This window comes from Condylostylus longicornis, unplaced genomic scaffold (assembly GCF_029603195.1).
Source record: "Condylostylus longicornis isolate FDR11 unplaced genomic scaffold, ASM2960319v2 ptg000043l, whole genome shotgun sequence".
Classification (NCBI taxonomy): domain Eukaryota; kingdom Metazoa; phylum Arthropoda; class Insecta; order Diptera; family Dolichopodidae; genus Condylostylus; species Condylostylus longicornis.
The window spans coordinates 1,225,701-1,246,516 of NW_026578012.1; the positions used below are offsets into that span (position 1 = coordinate 1,225,701).

Genomic DNA, 20,816 nt, shown 5'->3' on the forward strand with positions numbered 1-20,816 from the left:
TAATAAGGACATGGAATTGAAAAAATAATAATTTGTTAAGGATGTTATGTTTTAGCTAGACATACATTCATCACCAAAAGTCGAAACAAGTTGATCGAGACACTCTTGTCTCGATAATCCGCGCCGAAAATCGTAAAAAATCATCGCACGAAAATTTTCACGGGACAATTCCATTTTTTGACCGAGATGAATTTTTCAAGTCACTGTAAACAAAACAATTCGCGCTCGAATGACAAAACGTTCTGAGTGAAGTTGTCCTAAAAAATGTCAAACTTTCCAATGGAAGTGCCAGATTGCACCTGGCAGCACTAGTATTGCCAGGACCCGAAATATAAATAGTGACCCTCGTATAGGTCTGTATTGTATAGTTAGTAAAATTTTGATTATGAATTTCAAATGTAATAGACTGGTTGTAACAATAATGTCATTTTCATCAAAATTTATTACTTAAGAATTGAAGTAGCAATAACACGTAAAAAACATTTGATGTAAATTGGAAATCACCGTCCCATTACAAGCAATTGGTAAAATAGTCTATATTAAATATATTCGGTTAGTGTTATCACCACTTGATTAATCGATTAACAGAAATTTCAAAACTAACAAATTAAATCAATTTATCCACCTGCTTGCGTAAATTTGTACAGCATTAAGGGTATGAAATATTGAACCAGAATAGAGCTACAACACCAACAGTAGTTCGTTAATATGTTAACCAAACCCTATTTATTAATTTCTTTATTTGTATTAAATTGAATACACGATCCGTCGTACAATACAATCTAATACTATCAGAGTAAGGGTATATTCAATGAATCTTACATAAATCTATTGCATTTCTTTAATATAACTTTAATTTTATAAACAACCATTCCACAATTTAATTGAATTCTTTAAAAAAATTTAAATAAGGATCAATTTAATTTTTTGGTTTCATTTCTTGTGCTAGACAAAATTTCTTTCCAATCACTCAATTAATTTTTTTTTTATTTTTTTTATTTTTTCCATTTAAAACATAATTATTTACCAAGAAATATTAATTGACAACTTTTCTTTAATATACAAAATTATTTTTAATAACATTCTCTTCCTTTTTCTACGATTTTTTAAAGAGTGGGTCTTCTATCGTTTATAAATTTACATTTGATAGGCATTTAAACGAAATTTTGTCAAAATATTTAATAAAAAAATGAGAAATAATTATTCTGTCAAATTATAATAATAATCATTAATCAGTAAATAATATTAATTTCTCTTTTATCAAGCTCTCTTCTTGGAATATTATAAATGACCCACCCTTTTTAAATAAATATTTCGATATAGAAAGAATATAACTTTATTGTTTTAAATGACAAAAAAAAAAGAGAAATCAATTTAAAAGGGATTGTATTTGATTAATGTTTAAAAATTTATTTATAATAGATTTTATGTTTATTGTATGTATGTATGTATACTTTGTCATTTTTGTTGTGTATTTTTTGTACTTCGACAATTTCGTTACAATAATGGGTACATCATAAATTCTTGAAGATTGTACATTTTTTTGACTCTAAGCAATATTTTAGTACTGCCAAATATTAAATGTAACAAATGAGAAATAATAATTTAGGTACCCAAATTTCAATTAAACCCGCTCAGAATTTTTCGATTCAGAATTACGATTGTCAATTCCATAGTTAAAAATAAATTGTACAAAAATATACCAATGAATATTTTAAATTGAATACCTTATCAATATTTAAAAGAAGGATAATAGCCGTAATTTCAAAATTGTAATTTATCCCGAAGTTTACTTGACAAAATTGCTTCCAGTAGAAATTCATAATAAATTCGTTTTGGGAATAATTTCATAACACATTTTTTGTATTAACAAACAGAAATCAAATTCAATCAAATCTAGAAAAATTTAAATGTAAGAAGCGATGTTTTCTAAAAGTACAGCTACTAAATCTTGCAATCACTTTGACTTTCCAGAATAATTTGTGCACGAATTTGCAATTAACGAAGGATTCCTTAAGAGGAGTACCTCATAAACAACAAATCAAAAGGTATGTATAACAGTATTCAAATACACACATTTCTATTGCAATATAATTTACATATTTTAAAAATTATTTACTTAAATTATTTACATAAATTCGACATTGATATACTGTTGCACAAGGACAGGACTTATTACTGCTTATAAGGATATTAAAATTTTGAAAATATCTTAAAATCTTAAAATTCTCATATCGACTGGAGTATTTGAAATAAATTTTAAAAGTAAAATTTTGCTTAATATGTTAAGTTACTAGAAAAATCACATGTTTATTGTGAAATTCGGATATATTTTCACATAGCATATATATGCACATATTATGTACTTTAATTATTTCAAAAGTACCTTATAATGAAAAATGAATTTACGTCTAGTGCACATTGGTTCAAAGCACCTATTATTCTTATATAAATAAAAGAATAATGTAAAAAGAAATTTGGTGCTTGTCTTTATTTAATCTTTTTGCTTTTATTTGCTGTTTATTTATTATAGAAAAATCACCCGATTTATTACCATACCGGTATAATAACCTTTATTACATCATTATAATATTGCATATACTTATTTTATATACATACATAGTTAAGCCGACACAAGGTCGTTTATAATGACATTCAATTTTTCTTTTAGAAATTGTTTTCATTTTTCCACCATGTTTTTTTTTTGCTATTTTGCTTTCTTTTTATTAAATTATCAAGTATTTTCATAATAATATAGAAATCTCCCGCGCCTCCCACAACAAGATAAGTCTTAGATATATTATTTAATATGATAACAGATTTAGAACTTTTTGCAAAAATAAAATCAGAATGGTAGTGAATTGTCAAAAAGGCACAAAAAAAAGTTTTGCGAAAATAAATTGGTTTTTTTTTTTGTTGCATTTATTTTTCAATAATTTTTTTACATTTCTTGGCATAATTCCAAAAATAATAAACAATTATTATAGAAAAAAATAGGCAGTTTGAGTAATAAGAAAGAATTCTTTTCAATTTTAAAGTTGAACTACATTATTTCATGTACAATGTGCCCACTTACACTGTTAAAAATTCCAGTAAATTTTAATTAATATTTTGGATTTATAATCTAAATACTAAAGATAAATTTAATATTCTGTTTAATATTTAATAATGATTGTTCATTTTAGAATTGGAATTTCGTCTGGTTTTTAAAATTATGCAAATATTTTGAATTTTAAACAAATGCCTTGTTTCGAGTTTTCTGTCTTTTTAAAATGCTAATTTTCTTATTTCAAAAAAAAAAAATGTTATTTTCAACAAATTCATATTGTGGTGATCGTGTGATTTATGATAGACAAAAGTAATTTTAATTTTCATTATATAAAATTACAGACGTTAATCACTTAATTAATGCAAATTAAATTATTTTATGATAGAGATATTACGTGAGTATTTAAAAAAATTATTTAAAGGGTAAGTTAAAATTGTTTATGTTGTGAAAAATGTAAAAATATTTTCTTTGCCATAGTAAAAAATGAATTGCGAAACACTTGTTCCTCTAATTTAATATAAAACAAAAAAAAAATATAATAAAAAAATCTAATTTGTAAGTACAATAGTTAAAAAAATTTTTCAATGAGATTTTTCAATAAGATTTCACGAAATCGTTAACTTGAATTATAAGTATAGTTTGTTTTCAAACTAAAAGACGCTTGATTGATTTAAAGCAAAGGGCTATGTAATAGACTAATTATATTTGTAATATGAACAGAAAATTTAAATTTTCAATGATAAAATGCTTGTGAAGCTACTTTTGTAGTGCGATTTTAAGATTGTATTTTTTTTATTAGAGAATTTTAGTAATGAAGAATAAAAGAAAAAACTGAATATCAAAATTCAATTACAATCCAACTAAATATTATTCTAAGATTCAATAATTGGCATAACAATAAAATTCATTTAAGAAAAATTCTAATACAAAATAGGCACATAATTAAAGAAGGCACCGTATGTACGGATTTAAAAACTATTATTTTGGGTTTTTACATTATAAATAATCCCAATGCAATAAATTACTAAAAGAATTCGAGATTTCGTTTTGGTATATAAGATTAATTTGGTTGTCTATTTACAATTATAAATTATTGCTTATTTTTTAATATTGCGGCGGAACATCGAAACTTTTATTAAAAATTTCATTAGATTTAAATTGTATATGAAACTAAATTCTTATTCTTAGGAATCACACACATTAAGCTCAATTACTTGACTACATACTTATATACTGTAAGTAATTCAAAATTTAATTTAAGAACTCGTTTACTATAAAGAAAATTATAAGAGTTCCGAAAACACTCGTATACATTTTTAGATTTTGATTTCCTCTTACACTGCCCTCAACATTTCATCATTTTTTTTTAAATATTTATGCTGAATTTCCTTACATAACTAATAATTATGTTAATTAAAATTAATAAATTGTACCTATACTGTTCTACTTTTGAAATTTTTCCTTCAATGTAAAAAATTTTCCATCATCGATTTGATCTTATAAAAACGGTAAAAATTCTATTACACAGAATTCGTTACTAATTATGTTATATAGGGAAAAAAACTAAAACATTAAAATAGGAAAATTATATGCACACATGTTCCTGATTAACAAAGATTTACTGTTATAAATAATCTAAAAATATAAATAACGTGCCCATAGAATACTTCTATTTTTTTTTTGTATTTTGTATTTTCTCATATCATATGAAAATTTATTTCAGTGTTATTTGCATAATAATGCTATTGTTATATTATTTTTTGTTCTGTTATTGTTATTAATAATAATATTAGAATTCATTGACTCCAATGTATTATAGAAAGTTTTGGAAAAAAAAAAGTTTAAAGCTTTAAGAATTTTTTAGAATAAATAATAGAGAAAAAAAAAACAAAAACTAAACAGATGAGAAATGAGAGAAAAAAATTTTAACTATTACATGACGTCAATTACTGTATTTTATAAAAAAAAAAAAAAATAATTAACAAATAAAATAAATACAAAATTTTTAAATAAAAATTTGTGAATTTTACGTAAATTGTGTTTACATTAAAATTTCTCCTCAAAATAATTAATTAGTAAGATCTTTTATTGTTTGATTGTTATGAAGTAATGCGGCTTCTACTCTTATTTTACATTGATATATGAATCTTGCTACTAAGCTGCAAAGAAAATACTGGAGTAGCTAAACTAAATTTTGTACTAAATGCCATAAAATATGATGATTATTTAACTCCTAAACAGAAATTCCTATAGAAAGCACATATACATGTATGTTATGTACATACCTGGAAAAGCCAAAGCTTTCAAATTAAAATTTTATTCTTTTCTTTGAAATAGCACCCCCCTGTCAGCTATATACATAATTCATTATGCATTAGTCATCTACTATAGCTAATTGATTTCTGTGTTTTATGAAATGTTTAACAACCAACAATAGAGAGGAAAATATATGAATGTCAATTGTCACGTAATAGTTTCTCTCTCAATTAATTTAACAATTTTTCAAAAAATAATACAAAAAAAGTCACATGATTAATTTATTAATGTTGTTTGAAATCTGAAAAAAATTTGGACCGACAGTTCGAAATTGAAAAAAGGAGCAATTTAAAAAAAAAAAGTAAATCTAAAAATTTGAATGAAGATCAAAATATCTAATTCGAAATGTTGAGTATTTATGTTTTTGATAAATTGTCACGCATAATGAAATAATATATATATATACATATGTACGTTTTCAATTATTTATATAATGACAAATGAAAAATTAATGTACACTAAGTACAATAATCTTATATGTAAAATAATAGTAATTATGTGAATGTATGTGCATTTGTTGTGTAAATGTAATCATATAATAAAATTTATTAAAATTATATATAAGCGTACATATACTTTAATAATTAAATACTGACATATCGTAAAATAATCATATAATATCGTTAAATAATTGATATAAGTACACAAATCATGTGCTTACATATTAAATAAATTACAATTGACATAAATAGAGCTTTCGTTTTCGTGAACACGAGGATATTTTTCATGTGTCACTGTTCTATATATATATATATATATACTTATGTATACTTATGTATATAAATATACATTAATTAATTTAGAACAACTTAAATTAAAATGTAGCAAAAATAAAAAAAAAAATGCAATCAGCATTAATGTGTCTGCATTTTAAATGATAAAAATGAAAGATACTTGTATAAATTTCAAGAGCATTAGATGTTTAATATTCTTCTTTTGATATTTATTTTATATTCGATCTATTGCAAATCGATCTTTCCAAGATAAGTAATTCATTATACTTATACAATTACAAAAATGCGTTCATGATAAAAATGTTTAACAACCAACAATAGAGAGGAAAATATATGAATGTCAATTGTCACGTAATAGTTTCTCTCTCAATTAATTTAACAATTTTTCAAAAAATAATACAAAAAAAGTCACATGATTATAGCAAACAATTATCGGATATTTTAATTACTATAATACTTTTTTATTGTAATTGACTCTTCTTTTGATTCATAGTTAATTTTTTTTCTAAAATCGTGCTGATGATGAGTATTTTTTAACGTTTTATTCTCAATTTTTCGAAACATTCACAAAATTTAGACTGTCTACCATATTTTAAAGAACCTATATTATACGTAACCTATTAAATATTAAATTTGAACAAATTTGCGGTGAATATTGAAAATGTTACCGTTATATTAGGTGCATGTGCATAACAAATTTAATAGAATATTTGCTTTAATCTAAAAACTTCATTAAATTTTAAAGTAGAAACGATAAAAATTTTAAGTAAAACCAGTAATATAAATAAAATGCTAAATTTTATATTATTTTATATATTAACCGTATTATATACTTAGTATTACTAAAGTCCGAAAAGAGAATCTTTAATAATAGTTTTAACAACAGTTATTTTGATTGTTTTTGGTGTACGTAGTTAAATACTAACAAGATCTATGTAAATCAAAAACATGTGTAACAACAAATGACTTAGAATAGAAATTAACAGATATACTTGTATATAAACATACATAAATTTTTATACCCTATATATGTAGTTACTTACATATTTATGTCTTTTTCTTTTATTTATTAAAACTGGTTTCAATACAAATTATAATCTGCTACAGCTAGATAATAATTTCCTATTCAAATACATACAACATCATCACTACTAGATTTTTCGAAGTTTTTCTATAAAAATTCATGAAATTTCTATGTGTAGGTAAATTAATCATAAATAACATTTTGATATTACTGAGTAGTTTTTTTGTTTCGTCATATTGGTACTGGTTATTCGTTTTTTAAATATTGCGTCATACAAAATGCGGTTTAGATGTATTAGAACAATTAAATATTTATAATTTAAAAATTGATAAGATAATTTTAAAACAGCAAATAAAAAGAGAAAAACAAATGCTGAAGGTTAAATTTATATTCAAATTCAAAAAAAAAAAAAATATTTAAAAATTTATTATATCAATATAAATAAAAAAGGTTGTCTTATATTTCAAGAATAAAAGATTTGATATTAAAATTGATACGTAAAAAATATTTTGAATTGGTTTTCAATAGTAGATACGCACTAGAAAAATAATTTTATATGTACATATAGTATATGTATGTATAATTATAATAAAATTGTCTAAGTCGAATATTGAAATGATAAAAACTTTTAACAAAATGGAAAGCAAATCTATAAGTAATCAAAAACAAATAATAATTTTTATATTAAAATTCCATTCATTTTATTCTCTACAAAATTTGTCTGTGAAATTTCTAGAAATTTTTAATTTATAAGATTTGCTATAAAAAATTCAAGTTATTTATTTTAATTAATTAATAAGAATCAAATTTTTATTTCAAAAACAACCAGCGCAACACAAGTAGGTATGTATAAACTGAAAATAATTATTTGATCAATTCTAAATTGTGACAAATAAATAAAATGATAATGCATGCGCATAAAAACAATACAATATTTACTCGTATTTTTTAACACTATAAAGTAACTACTTAATCTGCATACATATACACAATGTTTATTGTTATTAATTGTTTAGTTATATAGAATTTTTTAAAAGTAATTAATAATTTTATCTAATCAAATTTTGATAAATTTATTTACCTACTTATTTAATTTCACCTTTCCTTTGTTTCAGAAAGTACAAATAGAAAATAAAATTATTCTAGAACGTACCTAATCAATCTACCTGAGAATTTTATTTAACGTTTTACAAAAGATTGAATAACGTCTAAAAGTTTTACATTTTACTATTTCCATAATATTTTTTCTACTGAAATAATGAAAAGTTACAACCGATAATAACTGCTTATAATTTTTACAGTTCTATCTATTTAAGCACTAAAAAAAGCGAAAAGTTTGTTTTATTATGAATATTGTGGAACAAATTTTCATATTCGTGATATAATATTAAGGATGTTATTAATAAATGCATGTTAATTAATTTGCAAATGTAAGAGTTACCTAAATAGATTCGATTACACATACATATACCTATCTTTCTAGGTTAATCAGTTTATCTTTATACCTAACGTTAGATACCAACCAATCGGCCTACCTAAATTGAATACGTTTCTCATAAAATACTTTACAAAACTGAATTCCTAACATTTATTTCGAATTAATTCGATTTAATTGAATTATTTAGCCTTGCATAGCCATTTTTAAATACAAAAAACAACAATGACATTAGATAACGATTTAATTTATAAAAAAATGATTAAATTTTATAAATAATTAAATTTTTATCAAAAACAAATAGCTGCGAAATACATATTTAATAAATGGTAGGTAAAACAATATCGTTGCCATGCAATTTTTTCTTGAAATTTAATTGTTACATGAGAACATATACACAGATCCCGTTAAGTAAATTCTAGAATTTATAATATTGTAAAATGAAACTTAAAAAAAAAAAGATTCACGTGTTTAATACTTTATGTAGAAATCTACAGATAAATTAGTTTTATTAAAAAGAATTTCATTAAATGAATTGATAATTTTCATTGAAATTCAAATTTGTTTGAGTTTATTAACATTTTTATAAAGCTAAATTATGAGATAAATCAATGTAGTTGTTTTAATATATTCCATTTATTGGAATAAGGTTCTGAATCAAATTATAAGAGCATGAAAAAAAAAACATAATTTTAGATTTAATAATTTCTTGGCAATAAGTAAAACTACATACCTACGTAGTTCTAATTAGCAATCTCTTAATTTATCGATAATTTTCCATATATGTACATAATATAAATATTATATATCAGTAAGTATATATGTACCTACCCTACATAATTTTATCAATCATTTAACAGTTAAAATATAAAAAAACATAAGCTTATTTATTCAAGTTTTATTCTAATTCCTCAACTAAAAACATAAATTAAACTATGTAGTTTGTATATCCAGATGTATTGACTAATGAATATGTATCCACATATTATATTAAATAATGTAATATATCTAGATATGGATATATGTAAGCCTACATAATGTTCATAAGGTGTAGTGTGTAATCGTGAAATCGTGATATTGCGGTAAAACTTTAAATTTTTTCAAAATAAGTCTGATGAATTTTTATAAAGCATAAGTATGTACCTAGCTACTAATCTATACGTATATATAAATAATTCCATGCAAATACATACACATATAAGCAATTAAAAAAAATTAAAATGTAGGCAGACCCTCTTTGTTTCCTGCTATTTATTAGGAAAAAAATATATTTGATTATAATTTAAATAATCAATAATATTTAATTAAGAAACAAATTTTCTTTATAGTTCAAATAACTTACGATAATTTGTTGATAAATTTATTTAAACATATTATTTTTTTTCAATTTATACTTTTATCTCGCTGAATAATTATCAATTTTAAATTTTTATGATTTGGGAAAAATCGCTGCGTAATAATTATTGCAACTATAAGATAAATATTTAACCTTGCTCAAATTATATTTTGTAAAATCACTTTTTAAATAAACACTAAACTTAATAAAATAAAAATTTACTTAAAATTAAAAAAAAAATCAAATTTCACATTTCCACTTTTTTATTTTTTTTTTTTTTTATTTTTTTGTGAAATTTTTTTTTTTTTTTCACTTATTTAATTGCAAAAATATTTTTTTTTGCAATTTTACTTACAGTTTATTATTCATTAATGATGGCATTTTTACTTTCAATGGTTGCAATTTAATAAAAACTTGAAAACTCAAAATTTAAGTGCTTTGAAACAAAAAAATAAAATTTGAAAAATCCTTCAAAAAATACTTTTTTAAAAACCTTCTTTGTATAAACTTTTTATGACTTCTCCTTTTCTAGACAGAAAATCGAATGATGTAGAAATTAGAAAATGAAACTTTTTAGCAGGAAAAAATGGCGATTATAAAAATCGATACTCGAAAATCACATAAGACAATTGTCGTAGTTGTATATAGTGTTAGGCCATATTATGATATTTCAGAATCGATTATAATGAGTAAATTTAAAGAAAGTGCATATAAAAAATAATTTCAGAAGATAATTCCAGAAAGTAATGCAGTTTCGTCGTTGATATTTATAAAATGATATTTCCTTATAATGTATGTTTAAGGCGTCTAGGTTTTAAGGAAACCGCGTCAATAACCAAAATTTGCATGTTGTTTTGGTCATCCTGCAAGTAGTAAAATCAAGTAGATTAAGTAGAAATAAAGTAGAAATTTGCATATTGTTTGGTTGTCTTACAAGCAGTATTACAATTGTAAGTATTATAATAGCAGTAGTAAATAATTATTATTTGGTAAAAAAAACATGTTCACGAGACAAATCTTATTACTTTTTAATTAGATAACTGTCTGAAAAATTAGTTGATTGTGAAGAATTAAAATTTAACTGAATTACTTTTTGAATTTTGGCTCTTGAAACCAAAATTGACATATATTTTAATTGATAAAAAAAGACATTTTGAATTTTAGTTGAATTTAGATTTTGTTTAGCCTTTATTATAAAGCAACTTGCTGAAATACATTTTGTAAACTTGGCAATTCCTTTTTAAATCAATTATCCTCCAATTAGTATTTAGTTTTAGTAGCAGACTATTGAAGAAAATTAGACTGCCAAATAAAATAATTTATTTTAAAAATTTTCCTACTTTATCTTCCTCTAAATTGGAATCTTTAATAATTTAAAATTATTTTCTATAGTATAGCCTAAACTTTTTGTTAAAAATTGAGTGTTGGCTTCTATATTTAGGATAATTGACAATCGGGGTGAGTGAATTCGTGGACGAAAAATGTCTGGTGATCAAAAAACATTATTAAAGGGAAACCCATCTCAATATGTTAAGGTATTTAACGCTAATAACTACCCTAATTAGAGCTAAAAGAATTTTAATTTAAGTTAAATGTTGGTGGACGATTGTATTATACTACTATTGGTACTTTGACCAAATGTGATACAATGTTGAGGTAAGCATAAAAAACTTTGACTATTCCTCAGATAATAAATATAAAATCGAAATTTTTTAAAAAATTTTAGCGCTATGTTTAGCGGCAGAATGGAAGTTTTAATAGATTCAGAAGGATGGATACTTATAGATCGTTGTGGCACACATTTTGGAACTATTTTGAATTATCTGCGCGATGGTAGCGCCATATTGCCGGAATCATCGAAGGAAGTTGCAGAATTGCTTGCTGAAGCCAAATATTATTGTATAACTGATCTAGCATTATCTTGCGAAAGAGCTTTAGACAAAAATAAGGAACCTGAGCCAATATGCAGAATACCATTAATAACCTCTCAAAAAGAAGAAGCGCTTTTAATAGGTTCGTCAACAAAACCGGTTGTTAAATTGTTGGTTAATCGACATAATAATAAATATTCGTATACAAATACCTCTGATGATAATTTGCTCAAGAACATAGAATTATTTGATAAACTTTCATTGCGTTTCAGCGGTAGAATACTATTTATAAAAAATGTTATTGGATCATCGGAAATTTGTTGCTGGTCATTTTATGGTCACGGAAAACGAGTTGCTGAAGTTTGTTGTACATCAATTGTATATGCAACTGACAGAAAACACACCAAAGTTGAATTTCCAGAAGCCAGAATATATGAAGAAACATTACAAGTAAATCTATTCAATGATGTAAGAATATTAAATTTGTATATGCATTTTTAGGTTCTTTTATATGAGAATCGGAATGCACCAGATCAAGAACTTCTGCAAGCAACATCATCGGTTCGAGGAGCAGTAAGTGGCGCTGGTCTTCAACAATATACAAGTGATGAAGAAGAAGAAAGAACTGGCTTAGCGAGATTAAGATCTAATAAACGTAATAACCCAACATGATTAGCAAATCAATTGATGGTTGGTTTATTACCAAAGAAGAAATAATAAAAATATACTATAATAAAACCTATATCTTCAGACATAATACTAAATATTAGCTCTTGTAAAAGGGTATATAAAATGAGCATTAATCAGACACTACTTGTGAATAGATAATACATACATTAACAAATTTTAAATTTAAGAGTAAAATAGTGTCAAAATTAATCTCGGATTATTATATTCTCGGGAAAGATGATAGGAAAAAAATTCAAAGCAATTAATTTGGCAATAATGTGTGAAGTCGTAAAAGATGTTTGTGAGGAGAAAGATTAACAAATAATCTAGGCGACTTCTTTCCATTATCAGACTAATTGCTACCTTTTTTTTAAACACTTTCATCTTTCTAAAAGTCTGAAACCCATCTTAGTAAAATACAGTCGTCATAACAAAAGAGGGTATCTACCCTTATAAAATATATTTTCATATACGTAATATTTTAAGAAATGATAATTTGGCAAAGAAATAATTTCACACACATAAGTATTTGTTTTTCAACATTTTATTACATATTATTTTTAAAGCAAAAAATATGTGTTATTTCATTTTTAATAAATTAAAGCTTACACACGATTCCTCTAAATTTTTACAATCATTAGGAAACATATCTAGCTATATTTGAAACGTTTATATTTAAGAGTTGAATTGTGAAGCTATAAATGTACTTTAAAATAAATTCCAAACACTTGTATTATAAATGGCTAAAAAATTGTATTTAATCGAAATAAATATTTTGTTTTAAAAAAACTAATTTTATTGTTGAATGCAATTCAATTTATCAAAGAATTGAATACAGGCGCTCTGTGGATATAAGTATAAAGTGCAAAATATAGACGGATTTTTATTTTGAAAACAAAAACAGGGGGTTTTAAAAACATCTAGTTGACACGCTCGAAAGTATGCTATGAATTGTAAAAAAATATTTTAAAATAAAAATTGGTTTTTTATTAAATTTTCGAATTACATATTATAAACTAAAACGTAAGGACATTTGAACTAGCTATTAGAGGATTTAAAAGCACTGAACAGATTAAAATCGTTGATCCAAAACTGACATAAAGAAAGTCATAAAAGTATAATGCATTATATTGAATTACGTATCTTGAACAGACCTGCTTTATAATAATAATGACAAGTATGTATTCTTATTCTACTAAAAGTGTACGACATGAAGATTTCAGAATATATATTTTAAAATTCTTGTAATTTAGATTCAGTTCTTTTATTTCTCGCCTTACTGCAATTGACATCAAAATGTTTTAAGTGTTCCGCAATATTAGCCAATTTCCTAGTGTTTCTTTTCTGTTAAAAAAATGCCAGTAAAATTGTATTGTTTGGCAGTTCTATACCTTGTGTCATTTTGAAATTATTTCAACATTGACATTTGAGTTTTTAGACATTTGTCATTGAGTATCTATCTGTAAAATATTAATCATAAGATATTTTATATTTAAACGTTTATTTACAATTTAGAATTTTGTGAAATCTTAAGAAATGTATAATGGAATCGGTCTACAAACTCCTCGAGGTTCTGGCACGAATGGACATGTTCAAAGAAATTGGGCTTTTGTTCGACCTGGGAAAAAAGATAATTTAACATATAAAGCTGAAACAGACACAGCTAAGTTGGATGCAATGATAAATAAACCACCAAATCAAGAAATTTTGGATCATGCCAGAAAACGTGCGATGGAAGTTAAATGTGTTGAATTCGCTGAATTACTTGAAAAGCAAGGTTATTCTGAAGAAGAAGTACTTCTAAAGGTTAATGCATACCGACAAAAATTAATTGAAAATGAAGAAAAACAAAATCATAAAAAACGAAAATATGAGAGAGACGATTTAAAGGAAACTCATCAAATTGCTGAAGCTCAACAAGAAAAAAATGCAAAATTACGAGAGGCTTTTGGAATATCTAGCGATAAAGAAGGATCTAGTTTTGACAGAAGCAGCAGAATTGAGGAAAAATTGAACTCTAGCGTTAAGGTGCCTAGGCGCGAAATAGAGGATCAAAGTAAAACCCAACCTAATAAAAAATATGCCATTCTGCGAACTCCATCAAGAGAAAGATCTGTTGAATCCATCAAATCAAAAAAACAAAAGAAAAAAAAAGAAATCAAAAAGAAGAAAAAAAGGTCTAGATCAAGCTCTTCGTCCTCGTCTTCATCCTCGTCATCTTCCTCTTCATCCTCTTCTTCCTCATCCTCTTCGTCTTCATTTGCGTCTCCATCTTCAGTTTCTTCATCTTCAAGGTCATCTCATGAAAGAAATTCGAAAAAATCAGCAAAAAGAGGTAAAAACAATTCGAATTCGTACAAATCTGAAAAAAGTTCGTCGAGTAAAAAAAAAATAATGAAAAGAAATAGAAATCGAAAGAGATCTTCAAGTTCAAGCTCAAGCTCAGAAGAAGATTCACCACGACGGAAGTCGTCAAAAAGTAAAAAACGAACCAAAAGTAAATAATCTATAAGTTTTTTAAATGGTGGAAAACTTATACTTTATAAAATTAAAAGTCAAAATAAAACATCTGGAATCATATTTTAACAATAAAATATTCGTTTTTAATTTATTGTGTAAAATTGTATGGTAGATAACTATAATTTGAGTTTATTAAGCTAAGTTTTATGGTATCTATAACGCAAATCTAATTTCGTCTACCTTATTCAGCAATTGCAATGTATTTTGGCAGACATCTATAGCCTTACGAGACAATGCAAAGGGCGCTGCTACAAGGTGGATAAGCGGTTGTGCATGATAAAATAAAACATTGAATTTTTTAAATATTAAAACTCATTTTTATTACTTCTTTTTCTTTGTTTCTATGAAATCGAGAATTATGAGTTGAAAGGGACCACTTTGTTTTAAAGCTTTTCTCACAAGATAAACAGTTGTATTTTTCGGATTTTTGACCATGTTTTGAAGCATTATGTCTTCTATATGCAGATATGGATTGAAGTTGCCGGTTACATATCTTACAAACCAAATCTGGTTGATCATTTGGTACTGTTAATTTTTCTTTTTCAATAACTACGATTTCAGGATTCTGTTGATTCTTTTCTTGAGTTTCAATTTCAAAATCAGTGTCTGCGCTTGATAAATTTTTAGTTGGAGTAGATTTTGCCGTTTGTGTAATGATTTTAGTTCTCATATCGCAATTTGATACGTCAACAAATTCTGGGATATTTGTATTGGTAGAAGAAGGAGTGAATTGTATTTCATTTTTTGTAAATGTAATTATTTCATTAAGATCATTTTCTATTTCTTCATCTTCACTAAAAGAAATTTTTCTTTTTTTTGGTGAATTGGAATATGACTTTAAAAAATCGATATTTGTAGTTTGAGTTATACTATCTGTTGTAGTTCTCCGGCTCTCTGTAGAGTACACAGTCTGTTGTTCATGACTTTTAATAGTTTTTGCACTCGTTTTGTCATCTGAAGTTAATCCATGAACCATTAATATTTCAGCTGTTTGTAAAAAGGATTGGAGGGCGTCCTCTTTTACATTAACTTTACCTTGATACATAAATTCAATAATGGCATTGAGATCTTCGAATTTGATAAACTTAAAAATGATAACTGGATGTGGATGCGGGTTATCTTTAAAAATTTCTTTGAAATATCCACTACATGCTGATAATAATACTTTATGAGCTTTGATTCTTTTACCTTCACAACACAAGGTAACATCAACTAAATCATTATTCCTTCTTAAGAAATCGAAAGTAAAAGTGATATGACGTAAATAGTTGTTCCATCTTAGGGAATAGTGTTGCTGTTCCTTCGGCATTGCTAATTTTATTTTAAAATAATGGATTGTTTACTAAAAATATAACAAATGAATACTTATTCAGGCTAATGTCAAACCTTGTTTATTTTTTTTTAATTTTCTCAGAATATATTACGTATGTATTATGTATGTAAAATGACGTTTTAATTGTCGCGCCAAGCCACAGCGCACAGATATTTTTGTTATGTCAATTGTCATTCGTCAAGCATAATTTTTAAGCATGAGAATAGTATAAACATGTTTTTCTCTAAACAGAGTTACCTAAAAAAGTTAAAATAATGAAAACGAGGGCTAACACATTTAATAAAATCGTCAAAAAGGGCATAAATTTGTATGAAGATTAAGATCGCTAAAAAGTCGAGTTTATTTTTTAAAATAAATATACAATTTCAGCCATTGATTAAACGAAAGTTTGCATGAACTGTAAATGTTGCAGAAACTATAATAAAATTTTTATTAATTAGATCTGATTTCCAAGACTTGAGCTAAAATGATCGAATTTGTAATTTTTGATAAATTTTTTTTTGAAAAATTCTTTAAAAATGTAATATTTAAGGCCAAGTAAAGTCGAAATTGGCAATAATTTTTCAAAATTTAAAAAGTTTTTGGCTCTTCATTTTGGACACATAACAGTACCATTTGGATACATACAATTCATTCTTCTGGTAACAGTGTAAAGAACTTTATTGTTTATAAACAATTACTTGCCATAAAGAAATAAGAAAAAAGTAAATTAAAGGACCAATACCCTTCTAATTTTCGCAATGAATTTTTGTTTTATTTTGAAATTGTTATTTTTTCTTTAAACCTACTGATATAATTTTGTTAGCATATTATTTCTTTTGCCAAATCTAAGTTTTTTTTATAACAAGCGAAACTGCAAAGCGGTACATTAGTTTTAGAACAATTATAATTTTTTATATTGTTACAATCAACTATTGAGCATAATATTGGTTTTGGTGCTTCTATTGGTTCTTGCGCTTTTAAAGAAAATTCATGATCAACCGGTAAACATATAATTGAATGTTCTATATTGTTGATGTATGTCTGCATGGGTAAAGCTACTTTTGTTTGTTTATTTTTACCCTGGTTTCTTTGTTTGGTTTCTTGCTTCTTTAGTAGGCGTTCCATAGTTTTCTTTTTATCTTTTTCTCTCTTTTCGTCAGCAAGCTGTTTTCTTTTTATTGAATTTAATTGAGCTTTTTGAATTGCTTCTGCAGTCATTACTTTTTCTTTTTCTCTGTAACCTGTAGGCAATGACATTAATAATTCAGCTGCAGGATAAAAATCTGTATCTGCTTTTCCTCGTTCATACATTGCCCTTTGTCTTGCGGTCATTAGCTTTGGATCTTTAATTTTTTTTAACTCATCATCCACTTCTTCCAACTTCCCAGATTCTATTGCATCCAACCATCTTTCTTCATCACTAGATGTTCCACTGTCTCGGCCTCTACCCTTCTTTTTTTTACTGGACTTCGTCGGAGGAGGATTTTTTTGAGATGCTAAACTATTTTTGTTTTTGTCATTTGTTGGTTGCGGTGATACTGTTGTTGAAGTATTATTTGAAACGCTTGCTTGGCCCAGCGGGGTACCTAAGTCGTTAACAACATCTACTTGATCCGAATCATATTCAATGGTCTGCGAAGAGCCTGTAGGAATTGTAGCTGATTCATTAGATTTTTGGTGTTTATGCTTATGTTTTTTCTTTTTATGATGGCGCTTTAAGGTAACTACAAATTTTTTTTTAATTTTTGTGAATGCAATATACATATATAAGCTTATAAATATAATTACAATTTTCATATTCATAGTCCTTATGCTTTCCCATTTCAATTAATTTTAACTTCTATGTTTAATTTTAGTAAGAAGACTTCGTTAATATCTTTTACTTTATAAACAAATAAAAACAGATTTAATGATGATTCCGATATTTTCATAATTTTTGTTGACAATATTTAAAAACTTGACATTTACGGAAAAAAAGAGGCGTTCAGAATCTTAATAAAACTTGATATATATGAATATTTGACTTTCAAAACAAATTGTCAGACATAATGGCGACATTGATTTGACATACCGATACGATATGACAGTCTGCTGATTAGGCTAGAATTTTAGAACAAGAAAAGTATTTGTTTTTGTTTACTGAATTAAATTTTAAAAATATATAAGAATTTTATGCAGAAAAATTGTTGTAATTTAAGGCCATTATTTAATAATATTTTGAAACTTATTTTGATAATATTTTAGAAAAGGTTGATTCTAAGAAAGTAGAGTTAAGACTGTTCGTGGGATGTCTTCCAAAAGCGAGTTGAAAAAATTGTCTGAGGAAAGCCTTTTGCAGCCCCCAGAAAAAGTTTTCGACATCATTTGTAAATTGGGAGAAGGTAGTTATGGTTCAGTTTATAAAGCACTTCATAAAGAAAGTAGTTCTGTGGTGGCTATAAAATTAGTGCCAGTAGAATCAGACTTGCATGAAATAATTAAGGAAATTTCAATTATGCAACAATGCGATTCTCCATATGTTGTGCGATATTATGGAAGTTATTTTAAACAGTATGATCTATGGATTTGTATGGAATATTGCGGGGCTGGTAGTGTATCCGATATAATGCGACTGAGAAAAAAAACTTTAAATGAGGATGAAATAGCAACGATTTTGAATGATACTCTGAAGGGACTGGAGTATCTTCATTTGAGGAGAAAAATTCATAGAGATATCAAGGCTGGTAATATATTATTAAATACAGAAGGGCATGCAAAGTTAGCAGATTTTGGTGTTGCTGGCCAGTTAACAGATACCATGGCTAAAAGAAATACCGTCATTGGGACACCATTTTGGATGGCGCCTGAAGTTATAGAAGAAATAGGTTATAATTGTGTAGCAGATATATGGTCCTTAGGTATAACTGCCTTGGAAATGGCTGAAGGGAAACCGCCTTATGGCGATATACATCCAATGAGAGCTATTTTTATGATACCACAAAAACCTCCGCCATCTTTCAGAGAGCCTGACCGATGGAGTACAGAGTTTATAGATTTTGTTAGCTTATGTCTTGTCAAAAATCCAGAAGAAAGAGCCACCGCATCTACTTTACTGGAGCATGATTTTATAAGAAATTCTAAGCCACGTAGTATTTTAAATCAAATAATAGCTGAAGCTTGTGAAATTAGAGAACATCAACGCATAAATAGGCAAAGTATCAATAATATTAATCAAGCCAAAAGTATATTATACCAACAACAAAATCAAGAAGATAATTTCAATATAGAATCTAACAAGCCTACCGAAATTATAAACGATCCAGGGACTTTAGTACCAGATGCTGTACAAGATAGAACAATGATATCAAATAAAGATTGTGGAACATTGATTCCTGATAATGCGACCATGATAGAACTTGAGTCAAATTTAGGAACGATGGTTATTAATAGTGATTCCGAAGATTCAACATTGAAAAATTTGGATTCTAATCAAGAAAAATCAAAATATAGGCCATCATTCTTAGATCATTTCGATAAAAAAAAACCAGAAGAGACTGATGGCGGAACAATGGCAAATTTGAATAATAAATTGGATTTGGAAAATTCTGAACAAAATAAAATTATACAAAAAAATAATAAAATTGAAACAACGTCATCAATTAATCAAAATGCTCAAAATCCTGCAAATATATATCCAAATATACAACAACAATATCCTATTAAACCAACAGCACCGACTGATTCCATGAGTGGCCAATATCAACATCAAATGATGAATATGGAACTAGGAAATAATCAAGCTGCTTGTGCAGTTATTCCACCACCAGTTTTCGATGCAAACGATCATAAATATGAATTTCGAAATATTATTGATGGTGAATTTGAATTTTTAAAATTTCTCAGTTTCGATGATTTGCAACAAAAATTGGCTAATATTGATTATGAAATGGAAAAAGAGATTGAAGACTTGAATAAAACGTATCAAGCAAAACGCCAACCAATTATTGATGCAATCGATGCAAAAAGGAAGAGACAACAAAATATTAATAATAATTTAATAAAAATTTAAATTCATTTATTTTTTTTTTCTTTATTTTTCTTGAATTTTGTAAGGGAAATAAATGAAAAAAAAAAAAATAAGAAAAAAAAAAATGAATTTTTAAATATAAAAAGGATTAAAATAACAAATACAACAGATAATCAATTTAAATTTAAAATATTATACATATATTAATTAGAAAATATTTTGAATTTATGCAAAAGTTCTTTTTCAACAATATAATTTTTATTAGTGGAAAATATAATTAAAAATATGCTGTAGATTATTAAAATGGACTGGTTTTGTAATATAAAGAGAAATGTTTGCAATTTTTTTTTATATATGTATAGTTAAAAATTATTGGGGGTAATATGTTGAAAAGAATTTATTTGCACCATTTGTGCTGTCCAATATACGTATATAATATATAATTTATATAGGAGTTTAAATAAAAAGAAAAATAGTTATATACATTTATATTTTAGAATGATATTTCTGGTATTAACCTCAAATTAGCTTTTATACCTCA

The 20,816-nt window shown here is 25.6% G+C and overlaps 6 protein-coding genes across 6 annotated transcripts in view; 3 read left to right on the forward strand and 3 right to left on the reverse strand.

Moving 5' to 3' along the window:
- LOC129610088 (ornithine decarboxylase antizyme) overlaps positions 1–10,435 on the reverse strand; it is a 47,251-nt gene extending 36,816 nt beyond the window's left edge. The window contains 1 exon segment of the mRNA XM_055522439.1: positions 10,250–10,435. Within this exon segment, the coding sequence (XP_055378414.1) occupies positions 10,250–10,275 (26 nt within the window). The 5' untranslated portion in view covers positions 10,276–10,435.
- Positions 10,436–11,170: 735 nt separating this feature from the next.
- LOC129610054 (BTB/POZ domain-containing adapter for CUL3-mediated RhoA degradation protein 3) lies at positions 11,171–13,150 on the forward strand. Its single transcript, XM_055522374.1, has 4 exons — positions 11,171–11,429; positions 11,483–11,550; positions 11,621–12,215; positions 12,267–13,150. Exons 1-4 carry the CDS (start codon positions 11,376–11,378, stop codon positions 12,435–12,437), a joined length of 888 nt encoding a protein of 295 aa, XP_055378349.1. The 5' UTR covers positions 11,171–11,375; the 3' UTR covers positions 12,438–13,150.
- A 732-nt stretch (positions 13,151–13,882) lies between these two features.
- Positions 13,883–14,975, forward strand: LOC129610037 (serine/arginine repetitive matrix protein 2-like). Its single transcript, XM_055522354.1, has one exon. The coding sequence runs from the start codon at positions 13,971–13,973 to the stop codon at positions 14,937–14,939; it is 969 nt and encodes a 322-aa protein (XP_055378329.1). The 5' UTR covers positions 13,883–13,970; the 3' UTR covers positions 14,940–14,975.
- A 50-nt stretch (positions 14,976–15,025) lies between these two features.
- Positions 15,026–16,364, reverse strand: LOC129610036 (protein bric-a-brac 1-like). Its single transcript, XM_055522353.1, has one exon. The coding sequence runs from the start codon at positions 16,261–16,263 to the stop codon at positions 15,253–15,255; it is 1,011 nt and encodes a 336-aa protein (XP_055378328.1). The 5' UTR covers positions 16,264–16,364; the 3' UTR covers positions 15,026–15,252.
- Positions 16,365–17,002: 638 nt separating this feature from the next.
- On the reverse strand, positions 17,003–18,208 carry LOC129610065 (INO80 complex subunit B). The gene is made up of 2 exons (XM_055522391.1): positions 18,058–18,208; positions 17,003–17,993 (listed from the first exon to the last, which is right to left on the reverse strand). The coding sequence occupies exons 1-2, from the start codon at positions 18,089–18,091 to the stop codon at positions 17,089–17,091; spliced, it is 939 nt and encodes a 312-aa protein (XP_055378366.1). The 5' UTR covers positions 18,092–18,208; the 3' UTR covers positions 17,003–17,088.
- A 112-nt stretch (positions 18,209–18,320) lies between these two features.
- Positions 18,321–20,816, forward strand: LOC129610031 (serine/threonine-protein kinase 4). Its single transcript, XM_055522348.1, has 2 exons — positions 18,321–18,457; positions 18,514–20,816. The coding sequence occupies exon 2, from the start codon at positions 18,557–18,559 to the stop codon at positions 20,315–20,317; it is 1,761 nt and encodes a 586-aa protein (XP_055378323.1). The 5' UTR covers positions 18,321–18,457; positions 18,514–18,556; the 3' UTR covers positions 20,318–20,816.